The sequence below is a fragment of the Archocentrus centrarchus genome, chromosome 24, assembly GCF_007364275.1.
Source record: "Archocentrus centrarchus isolate MPI-CPG fArcCen1 chromosome 24, fArcCen1, whole genome shotgun sequence".
NCBI lineage: Eukaryota > Metazoa > Chordata > Actinopteri > Cichliformes > Cichlidae > Archocentrus > Archocentrus centrarchus.
In genome coordinates this window covers 5496808-5509171 of record NC_044369.1, presented here as the reverse complement: position 1 = coordinate 5509171, position 12364 = coordinate 5496808, and the positions used below count along the sequence as shown (strand labels likewise).

General features: G+C 40.7%; 1 protein-coding gene across 10 annotated transcripts in view; it reads left to right on the top strand.

The window, feature by feature from the left end:
* Nucleotides 1-12364, top strand: part of afdna (afadin, adherens junction formation factor a) — a 121316-nt gene that overhangs the window by 74095 nt on the left and 34857 nt on the right. For all 10 annotated transcript variants that reach the window (XM_030722270.1, XM_030722271.1, XM_030722265.1 and 7 more), the window contains one exon: nucleotides 6160-6240. In XM_030722270.1, the coding sequence (XP_030578130.1) occupies nucleotides 6160-6240 (81 nt within the window). The remainder of the gene's footprint in view (nucleotides 1-6159; nucleotides 6241-12364) is intronic.

Below are 12364 nucleotides of genomic sequence, written 5' to 3'. Positions count from 1 at the left end.
AAAATCGTTAGCTGGTCTGAGTCTTCACATTCAAATGGCTGGGTTAGAATTGAGCAGTTCAGGCTGCTGCTGCTGGTGAAGTAATGGTGCGAGGAATATTTTCTTGGCACATTTTGGGCCCCTTAATATCAAATGAGCATCATTTAGATGCCACAACCTACTGGAATATTATTGACCATGTCCATCCCTTTTTGACCACAGTGTACCAATCTTCTGATGGCTGCTTCCAGCTGAATAATGCACCATATCACAAAGTTATTACAAGCTGATTTGAGTACAGCAAACTCATTGTCATGTTCAGGAGACGGCCTCCACGGTCACCAGATCTCAATCCAATAGAGCACCTTTGGGATGTGGTTGAATGGGAGATTTGCTTCATGGATGTTCTTCCAGCAAATCTGCAGCAACTGTGCGATGCTGTCATGTCAACATAGACCAAAATTTCTGAGGAAAGTTTCCAACATGCCATGAAGAATTGAGGCAGTTCTGAAGGCAAAAGGGGGTCCAACACAGTTCTAGTAAGGTGTAACTAATGATGTGGCTGGTGAGAGTATATAGCTTAATATTTTAGCTGTAATAATAAACTTTATCTGTATATTACTTTTAAAACATGATTACAAAATGGTAATGGTTAAAAATCAGTGAGTGCACGCAATTTAAACAACTCCAACAAGGCTTGAAGTGTATAATACGAATCACGACCTCAAATCTGTTAACTTTCTCATCTGTTTCTCATATGTGCTGATTCATGTCTATGAACATGAAATTAATGCTTTCCTCTTTCAGAGGGTGAAGAAGTCCAGTTGGTGGTGAAATTAATCATTTTGCCACTCACGTCACACTTTTTTTTTTTTTATACCTGCTATTACTGCTTGGTTAGTGTTAAAATCTCCAGTCAGTTTTACATGTGATCCTTTTCTGACCACATCAGATAAACATTACACCGGATTTGCAGGATTTCAGAGTTTGTGCAGGAGTTTCAGTATAGCTGAAGCATGAACACATGAATCAGTTTTCAGGCAACTTTCAGCCAAAAAAAGGTAAAATTCCTGAGCAGAAACAGAGCTGTGCACACTTTGACAGCACAGCTGACACAGTTTGGTTATTTTTAGACACGTTTAAACCTGGAAGCTGCTTTGATTTGGGTCCACGTGTGTGTGTGTGTGTGTGTGTGTGTGTGTGTGTGTGTGTGTGTGTGTGTGTGTGTGTGCTCTTGATCTGAACAGAGATTAGTGACTTCAGAACGATCTATTTACTTTTCATAAGACACACACAGAGACAGGAGCACACACACAATTTAATCAACACTAATCGCGCTGCTGAAGTTAGTGAGCCCAGAGCAGTAAATGAGAGACTTCTTTACATCAGACACACACACACACACACACACACACACACACACCGGCTAAGCCACTTCCTCTGTAATTGGTCTGTTTATCCCTACTCTACTATTTCATGACTGTAGTCTCGACAGGCGTCTCACACACACACACACACACACACACTCTGTGATTAATGGTGTGTGTTCAGGCAGACTGGTGGGTCGAGCTCTGCCTCGTCTACAGTTCTCAAGCAATCATTACAAGAACAGCTTGCTCTGCATCCAAGTCAGTGTGGAAGATGTGACGTTGTTTATATATTTATTTATGTTTATATATTTATTTAAATGTGTATGTATATGTGACTAATGTAGAAAAATAGTACTTAAAGCACAAAGGACACAGTCCTTAGCCAGGGCACATTTTGAATAGTCGGGTACTAAATTACAAGTCGAATAAGGAGAGCATGCAGTGATGCTTAAGCCCATGCTATCATACAGCATGAAAATTATAATATTAATACAGAATGTTGTTCAGTTTAATTCAGTTCATTTTCAGAAAGAGTCGCCTCAGGGTGCTTTATATCATAAGGGAAAGTCTGTGAAATATCAGAGAGAAAATCCCCAGCAGTCAGATGATTCCCTTATTGACCAAGACTCATAGAGGCCAACCAGGACTTATTTTGTAATTTTGGCTGTAAAATAGTCAAAAATTATACTACGAGTGATTGCTTTGGCCCATTTTTATTTTCAGAATAACCTCAACTTTTAATATCTGGCAGTTATTTTACATTACTATGTTTAAAGACAATGTAAGAGCAATTTTAAGTAAAAACAAAATATTAAAAAACGGACTTTGATTTTTCATGATTTTGATGAACTAGAACCTGAAATTCAATGTGAACACAATATAAAACAACATAAACTTGAAATATGGACTGTAATGAATATGTACAAAAAAGTTTTTGAGCCTTGCTTCCTCAGTTTTGCAAATATTTCCATTTGTATATTACAAATGAGCAGGCGTTCTGGGGCCTCTGTGGTAGGTTGAAAAGCAATTCCTGTCCACCTGGACACAGATGCTCACATTGCAGTGCTCAAACAGCCAGGGGGTTTTCTTTTTCTTTTCTTTTTATTTCAAGTTAGAAAATATGTGAAAATTTCACGTTTCTGCTTCACCACACCCCCTCTCCCTCTGCTGGCGTTGGTCAACGGGGATACAGTCCTTTACTGTGATTGGACGGTCGTTGCACGTGCATTCCTGTGATGTACCATAATGTTCCATAAAGCCCGTCTTCTCACGTTTCAGGAATGGTATGGCTTTTCTCTCCAGCCCAAATGGTTGAGGAGTTACGGTAATGTGAGGCATACGTAGTGTAATGTGAGAGGAGCAGATTTTTTTTTGTGTGCGTTCAGACAGCAGTAACTTGTTAGTGCGGTATGCGACCGTAATACACCAAATATCCCCGCAAAGCTCATTTTCTCTACTTTCCGAAACAGTTTGAATTTTTCTCTCTAACACAAATGGTAACGAAGTTACGGTCATTTAAAGAGCGCTTGTAAAATGGGCCCATGGTAAATAAAGGGTTTTTAAGCAACATTTGGTGACTGTGGGAAGAAAATCTCCCTTTTTAAAAGGAAGACTTCCGGCAGAAGCGGGCTCAGGGAGAGGCAGCAATTTACCGTGACGAGCTAGCAGGGTGCAGGAAAAGAGATGTCTACCGTATTTTCCGGAGTATAAGTCGCACTTTTTTTCATAGTTTGGCTGGGGGTGCGACCTATACTCCGGAGCGACGTATATGTGACATTTATAACACATGAACCAAAATACTCCAGCCACTTGACATCTCCGTGAGCTGCAGCTTTAAGGCAGTCTTGCGTAACCTGTGGGCGCAGTGGATGATGGATGGAGAGCACGGCTTAACGGCAACTGGGAGAATGCGCCACCCAACTTTCCTGGAAGTCATTGGATGGATCAAGAAAACATGGGCTTCAGTGACAACCAAACCATCCTGTTGGGATTCAGAAAGGCTGGAATAATTGGAACTGCAGCTGACGACGAGTCTGACTAACGCGACACAGAAGAGGAAGCGGCGCTTCGTCTACGGAGTGTACAGAATTGTTTAGAAGTGACACCGAGGATGAAGAATTCAATGGATTGATGGTTTGGTTAACTTGTTAGTATGTTCTTTATGCTATGGTTATCTGAATAACTTAATGTTACGTTAACATACTGTAGCGATTCTCTTAGTTAGAGAGCGTGTTGATGTTGTGGGATTTCGGACTGTTCGGGAGGTTCGTGAAGGCAGCATGGAGAGAGAGAAAAAGACCGAGAGCTTGCCTGTGTGTGTGTTGCTGTTCCGCTGTTGTAGTTATGGTTGGCGTGGCTGTGGCCTACAGCAGCTGTTTTTCTGTTAATAAAGACGACCTTTGTTGTGAATATCGCCGACTTTGGAAGTGTGTTTACAACGTTACAATACCGAACACGTGTTCGTTGTGCGTCATGTAGCTGAATGTGCTACGTTAGCATAACGTAGGCGTAACCGTGTTCGTCCTGTTCTTTAATCCATTATTATTTTAAATTGCCGTTCAAGATGGAATTTCTGCTCTGGGTCTCGGATTCTATCACCACCCCCCCCCCCCCCCCCCCCTCCCCCCCAAAAAAAGTGCGACTTATAGTCCAGTGCGACCTATATATGTTTTTTTCTTCTTTATTATGCATTTTTTGGCTGGTGCGACCTATACTCCGGAGCGACGTATAGTCCGAAAAATACGGTAATCAGGTTTAAATAGTTAGGCTTTGAAGTCTGCTTTAAATTTTTATCAGATTGGAGGTGTGGATCTGAAAACACCTTCACTACTTTTGGAAGTACAATCACGATTCAGTTTGTCTACATCTAAAAATGGTAACATAATAGATTTTTAACATTTTTGATGAACTTGACCTTTTGATCTTTGACCTTGAAAATGAAATATGTTCTTGGGCCCCTAAAGAATATTTCCACAAAATTTAAACAATTTTGTTAATTATTAGTTTTCATACTTTGCAAAGCCAACCAGGGAGCCAAATTGGATTTGGATTGTATTAGAAATAGCCTTTTATTGTCATTATGCAATGTAAAATGAAATTGCAGAGCAGCAACAGCTTAAGACACAATGAAGAATAAAAATTTGGTCACTTACACAGTAAATAGAAAAAGTGTTGGGTATAAAAACTACTGCATATACAGAAGTATATAAAAAGTACTCATGTTTAACAAGTTAAGGTAATATCAAGTGTTGTAATGCTAGTTAGAGAAGTATTATTGATGAGTAATACCAAGTATTACACAGTAATAATGAGAACATTGCACAAGAATTTATAACAGTGTGTGTTTTGTCCCTGAACCCGACTCGGCCCAAAGATTCTTCCTGTTAAAGGGAGTTTTTCCTTTCCACTGTCACCAAGTGCTTTTCTCTGTATTATTCTGGGGTCTTTACCTTTTAAATATAAAGTTCCTTGAGGCGATTGTTTTTGTGATTTGGCAGTATATAAATAAAATTTAATTGAATTAATTGAGTTGAGTAAATATTGTACTTGACTGTAATTATTGCTCAGAGCAAATTGCAGATCTACAGAGGTGGAGGTTCGGTCATGTTATGGCACTGGGAAAGAAACTGAGTCTGCGTGTCCTTGATTTGATTGACTGCAGCACCTGCCAGAGGGCAACAGGTCAAACAGGTGAAACCCAGGACATTAGGGGTCCTTCAAAATGTTTCTGGCCCTGTTGAAGCAGTGAGAGGTTTACAGGTCCTGTAGGGAGGACAGAAAGCAGCCGACGATCTTCTGAACTGTGTTGATGGTGTGCTGAAGCCTCCTCCCAGCTTCAGTGCAGCTCCAGTACCACACTGTGACACTGTATGTCAACACACTGTCTGTGGAGGTGTAGGAAAAGGTCACCAGCAGCTTTTTCTTCCAGCAAGTTCTTCTTTCTGAGCGCACTCAGGAAGTGAGGTTGCTGCTGTGCCAATCTGGCATTAGCAGCCCAGGACAGGTGTTCAGGAATGAAGGTAGCCTGGGACCCTCTCCACCATTGATTTAAAGTGGGGGGGAGGTCTGCGCTGTTGTTCCTGCAGTCAAAAAGGATTTCTTTTTGTTTTCATGGTGTTCAGTGTCAGGTTGTTGCTTCAGGATCTCAGTTCTGCAGTTTGTTGGCTTGTAGTTAATTCTGTCTTCACTCTGATTGGCTGGTGTGTAGCTGTAATTTCAGTGTAGAAGTAGTTTTCTTGCTGTGTGGTGGTTGTTTTTGTTTGTTTTTCTGGGTGTTCCTCCAGTTTGAGCGCCACTCAGCAACATGCAGTACAACAACACCAAACAAAAATAGACAATACGATACAGGCATTTTTTTGTATGAGTGTGACATGGAGTATCCTTTGTCAGAATATTTTTTCATGATGTGGGAAACCTCGGTAGCTCTCTTTCTTTGTTTCTCCATCTTTCCCCACCCAGTCACCCAGCCCTGCTCAAATGAGCCCTGCTGTGTATATGTGTGTATGTGGGTAGCCATGAAGTGGTTTTCATTCTTGACTCGATTCCAGCGACCACAGGTTCCTCTGTGGTCTTCCCCTTTTCCCCTTTATCCCTCCTTCATGCCTTCCCTCCCTTTTCTCATCCCTCCCTCTTCTTCTTTCCTTTTTTTTTTTTTACTCTACACTCTCATTATTCTCCTACATGTTTCAGACGAAGTGAACACACTAGAGCAGAGCTGAGTTTTCCTCAGGCTATTTTCCACGCATTCACTCACAGTGAGAGGTATCATCCTTGCTTACAGTTTGTCCTTCCTGTCCATCTCTCTTTTCAGCCAATGAGGAAAGAGCCCGAGGTTGTCACAGTAACCCTGAAGAAGCACAACGGCATGGGCCTCAGCATTGTGGCTGCCAAGGTAGGAAATGTCACCTGGAAGTGTGTTAAAGAGTGAAAGTCGAACTCTGAGGTGTTTTGAGTTTGTCGAAAAAAATGTATTTTGTTGCAAACTTTTCCTAAAAATGAAATCTAATGCTGAAAAGTAAACAGGCTGGAAACCCAAAATAACTTTGTTTTTATCCCGACTGTAGAGAATGGTGTGTGTGTGTGTGTGTGTGTGTGTGTGTGTGTGTGTGTGTGTGTGTGTGTGTGTGTGTGTGTGTGTGTGTGTGTGTGTGTGTGTGTGTGTGTGTAAGGCTGAGCGACACACTGCTGACACAGGCTGCTGTTTAAAATAGACTGCTTTCACTGTTGAGTCTGACAGCCGCGCAGAGACTAAACAGTGACACTGCAAAGAAACTTCTGGTTGAGTCCTGGACAAAAACATGGCCTGTGTAGTTTGCTGTTTTAAGGGAGGGGGCGGGGGGGTGGGGGGGGTGGCAGGGGCTAATTTAACTGTGGATCATTGTCTGTCAATGAGTTGTCACTACACCTCTGATGTGTGGAGGAAAAGTATGAAAGTCAGTGGGTGTCTGCGTTACACTTGGGCATATGTGAATATGGTGTTAGGTCCGTGATTTGCCTCTGTACACCACCACAGTGGGTTATAAATCAGTCAGTCAATATGTGATTGAAGTGCAGACCTTCAGCTTTATTTCACGGGGGTTGACAACATTTTTGCATTAGATGTTTGGGAATTGCAGCCATTTTTATACACAGTCCTCCATTTTCAGAGGCTCAAGAGTTATTGAACACTTGACTGTGTTAGAGCTATAGAGAAATTCAGGTCAGTTTTTTGTTTGAATATATTGAGCTGTATTGAAATATTGAAGATATCCTGGTATTGTAAATCTCTTCTGCTGTTGTAAAGTGCAGGCGAGTGATGTAATTTGCTGTGTGTAATTCAGCTGCTCAGCTCAGAAGTCAGTCAAGCAACTTTGTAACTGCCAAGTCTGTGTGGAATAAGAGCGGCCAAATCAACAATCTGGTGCATTCTCAACAACACCAAAAGGCCTGAAAGACCACAGAAGACGAAGTGCATGATGACAGAATTATTTCCATCGTTAAAAATGTAACTAAACATCTAATCAAGTCAAGACCACTCTTGAGGATGTAGGCGTATCATTGTCGAAGTCTACAATAAGACACCTTCAGGAATGGAAATGCATAATGGAAATATAACAAGGTGTAAGCCACTGAATAAACTCAGTGACAGTTAGGCCAGATTAGACTTTGCCAGAAAACATTTAAAAGCGTCTATGAAGTTTAACTTGTTCCAGAATGATGGGAGGAGAAACGTACGGAGAAGGAAAGAAACGGCTCATGATCTGAACCGTACCACATCAAAACATGGGGGCAGTGCTATGACATGGGCATGCATGGCTGCCAGTGGAACCGGCCCACTAGAGTTAATTGATGATGTGACTGCTGATAGACGCAGCAGGATGAAGTGTACAGGGCTATACTCTCTGCTCAGATTCAACCAAATGCTGCAAAACTGATCGGACAGCATTTCACACTGCAAATGGATAATGACCCAAAGCAAAACTGCAAAAGCAACCCAAGAATTTCTCAAGGCAAAGAAATGGGGTATTCAATGGTCAAGTGAGTCACCTGATTTTAACCCAACAGCACATGCATTTCTGTTGCCAAAAAAAAGGCCAGCGTTTGGTGGTGATCATGGGTTCTCGACTTCAGTCACTGACTATTAAAAACTATCCTTATATTTATTTATAGTTACTTTTGAGGACTTTGAAGAAAAAAGTGGTTGTAATTCTTAAACGTTAATACAATCTTTTTGTAAATCCCCTTTAATTTGAATCTTGAAATCACACATTGATTGTTTGATTTGTAGATTTGTACAGAAGCAAAACTAAAAAAAAAAAAAAAGTCTTTGTCCAACAAATTATGGACCTGACTGTACCTGGGGGGAAAAAATGGGGATGGCCATTCAGGTAGAAGAATGACATGTCCATAAAAGGTGCTTCATTAGCCTGCATAAAAGTCCTGGATTTGCACACATTAAAAGAATCGTGCATAAAATTTACAGATGTTAACATTACAAAGTTGAAGCAAACATGCATGTTGTTTTTTTTTTTTTTGGAGTCGTGGTGGAGTGCTAATGCACAGACACAGATTGACCTGTTAGTGCCAAATAAAAGACAATGCTAGCATTTTACTCACAAAAACCGGTACACACAGCAGGTCATAAAATTTGACAGATGCCTTTAACATTTGTCACAAAAAGTGGAAGGAACTGCAGTGTTGGAGGCTGCTGTTGAGTACAATGCCATGAAGGTGACCCCAAGCTACTTCAGATGAACTAAAAACCAAACAAAAAGACTAAATGCAAAGAATTTCCTTCAAAGAAAAACATGAGGTTTGTCATTTTCTGCGGGATAAAAACAATTTAAATCAGCTTTCAAAAGAGTTGATATAAACTCACCGCTCATCACAGGGTGGGTGTAACATGAAATGTAGAGTATATTCAATCATCATCATCATCGTCATCATCCAGCCCAGTCATGTCTCCATTGATACCCTCTAATTTTATATGTGAGAGTAATCATCGTCCGACTCATCCGGAGAGTTTATACCAAGGACAAAGGCATCACTTCCCTGCATCTCTCCTAATGTTAATAAGAAATCAACTCACCAGCTCTCTTTCTTGCATTTTAAAACATTTTCTGAGCATTTTGAGCTGGAAGCAAAACACGAACGGGTACACAGCATGTACCTCAGAGCCCCCACAGTGTCCAACATGGCTTTGATTATCATTTAAAATGGCAAAAAGAAGTGAGACACAGTTGGGTGTCCACTTTGACTAACAAATTTCCTTCAGGGGGCAGCCCTTCACTTTCAGGCCAGACGGTTACATAATTCTGTATTAAGGCCGTTCCATCACCAAAATTTCCCCTTAACTCGGTTCCTCAGTGTACTGTAGCTCACCTCATTCAGGACTGTGATATTAAGCCTGTCTTTTATACATCAGTGAAAGAGGAGGATAAGATAAGACTAATACAGTTTTCTCTCTGTAAAAATATATATTTTTTTACGTCTTCCTTTTGATTGGAGTGAATTTCTTGTTGAAGTCGAGAGCTTTTCTATATGTATGCAGTCTCTCTGTGTGTGTATGTGCAGTCTTGTGTGTCTGTGTGTGTGGAGAGGAAGAGTGGGAAGGAAGGATGTACTGAGGAAACCTCCTTGCACTGTTTATTTTCAAAGCTGTGTGACTGTATGAGAAGGTGGCAGAGACGAGTGTGTGTGTGTGTGTGTGTAATGGGAAAGGCAGGTAGGGCAAATTTAGTCAAACAGCTGCCTGAATTTTCGGTAAACTGGGCTGAGCTCTGTCCTGTTATATAACTCTGTGCGAGTGTGTGTGTGTGTGTGTGTGTGTGTGTGTGTGTGTGTGTGTGGTATTTGTCTGGTGGAGCTGGAGCAGCGCTCCACCTCAGTCTGACCAGCTGGCGTCCCAGCCGATGCTTCACCTCTGGACCGCTGTCTGAATCTGCTGTTCCTTAACAAACACTCTGCAATTAGGACGCTGTGGAGGAATTTCTGAGCCGTTGGGAATATTTGAGGAATTTATTGCACACACACTAGACTGTGGGCAACTTTTAAAAATTATACTGGCTGTTTTTATAACCCTTTTTTTTTTTTTTTTTTTTAAATATTAAGAATATTTTTTTCTCCACCAAACTTTTTTTTAGAATGAGCAGCAGAAAATTTCCTGCACTTCTTTGCTTCGTGTGCAGGAACTCGCAGGACTTTTGTTATCCCGCTTTTCCGCCCGTAAACTGTGATTTTTAAACGTTCGGCTCGATGGATTACGCTCAGTCTGTGTAATTGCTGGGAAGCTTTAGACTTGTCAGTTCATGTTAGCAGGTTGAATCGCTCTCTGGGATTTAAAACAAAACCAAAGAACAGGTGTGTGCACTGCGTTTGTGTGTCCTCTGATGCGCCTGTCCCCAGTGTGGACTGGTCTGGCTAACAAGCAGCTGCAACATGTGGTTTTCTGTGGTGGGCAGGAGAGACCAGGTAACTGTACTTTTTGTAATATATGTGTCTGTTAAAGGGGAAAAAAAAAAAACGTGTTTCCATCTGCTCCCTTTGGTGTTTTTAAATGTGAAGTACAAAAAGATTTGAGAGGTGGTGTGTGTGCTTGTGCACATGCATACCGCATTAAGGGTGTGTGTTTGTTTCATTTACGCTTGCTAGACCTGATTCCTTTGGCTCTCCTTGCCCTGCTCTCTCTGCTAAAATACTGACTTTATCAGGGTTTTTCCTGGCTCAGAAGTCGCCTGTGGAGGCAATGAGTGTGTTACCTTATTCAACAGAAATCTAAACATTTGATATACAAAAATGCCAATTATACTTAAGTAAATGAAATTCCATTATAATGTTGTAAGTGTGGAGGAAATATTTCCTTTTTTCCCCTTTTTTTTGTGCTGCCAAAAATCTTTGATTGGTGTGTTTATTCAGCAGCACACGTTTGTGAAGCTGCTGGTTGAATATTTATGATTTATAGAGTGCGATGGCCTCCTGGTTCATCACTCTTCACTGTTTGCTTACAGGGACGTCCTACCAATGGTTAAACAAAGGTACACATGAGACCCAGGTGGTTAGAACAAGAAAAGGGGGGGGTAATGTGCTCACTAGCCAAAAAGGCTCTCGACAGTGTTGAATTTGTACTTACCATCCAGCTGATCAGTATTCTTGTTTCGTGCCCTTAACCTTATTTAAAATGTAAGGAGAAATCAGAATATTTCATCACGCTTGCAAAGAGATTTTTCTTTTTTCCCAGCAACAAAGTTTTCTTTTGTTTTTTTGTCTAACATCTGACTGTTCCGCTCAATTTAAATGTTGTTAGACAAGAATTTCAGTGTAAAAATGGCAGGATTAGCTCATAAAATCACAGTCAAAGTAAAATGTCAAAGCAGATATTGCTGTAATTGAACTCTTAACCTTCATGTGTTGGTCTTGTTGTTGAAGCCCTTTGTCTCTGTGGAACAAACGTGTGGAGAGCAGATTGGCATCCTTAAAAATACTACATCAGTCAAACCCGCACACGTGTGCTTCATTGTATTGTGTTTGTCTTTCCTCTGGGCAGCTCCCAGCTGGAGTTGAGGAAACACTCGCTCCGCTCCTCCTCCTCCTCCTCCTCCTACTCGTCTGTTGTTGGTGTGTTTACTCATTTATCAGCAGCAGAAAAGAACAGAACATCCTCTCTGCACAGATTTAAAAACAGAGCAAAGTTTGCAGTATACTGGACTTGAGGATGTCCAGAGACAGCAATTAAAATTTTAAGTTAAGCACAAGAAACATGTAACAAATTCTCATTAAAATAAACACAAGATAAGGTAAAACATTGTCTGAAATCAAAGTAGGTATAAACTTAATTAAAAGTACTGGTAATAATATAATTTGAGTCAAATATTTCAATGAGTAAGAAAAAACAGAAAACAAATCTAAACAGAGTAACAGTTAAATCTGAAAATGCCTTAATTTACATAATCAGAAGTGTAATTTAAAAACAAAAGACTAACGGTGTTCCTGGTCAAGGGTTTTATTATTCTTAGTTAATTTGAAATTTGCCTTTTCAGACAACAGAATGACTGAATTTTCTAGCCCAGATGTTGTGTGTATATATAAAACATACGTTACAAAATTGGCTGTATTTACACGTAAATTTAGTGCTCAAATTAACAGTAGATGCCTTAAAGTGTCTCATTCAGGTATGCTTCGGCAGCCAGTGAGCTGCAATGCTCCCATTGGCAACTTCTGGCTGTCACTCACATAACTTTTCCTGAAAGGGGCGGGGCCTGCAGCCCTTCCAGTTTGGTCTAAAACTCCAAACTGGGGCTTTAGACCAAAACCAGAAGCATGTTTCAAATAATGTATGTGATGTTTTGGGCTGAGACATGTGAGACTAACATTTAAAACAAATATTTAAGCTGGAGGTTATATCTAGATTATATATAGACTCAGGGGTGACTCTTGTGGCACTCAAACTTGTGCTACGTGGCTTTTTGAAGGTTCTGAACTAAAATTGGGTCTGTTTGTTTCTGCAGCGCGTTTGAAGTTCTGGTTGTGTGTTTGTTTGT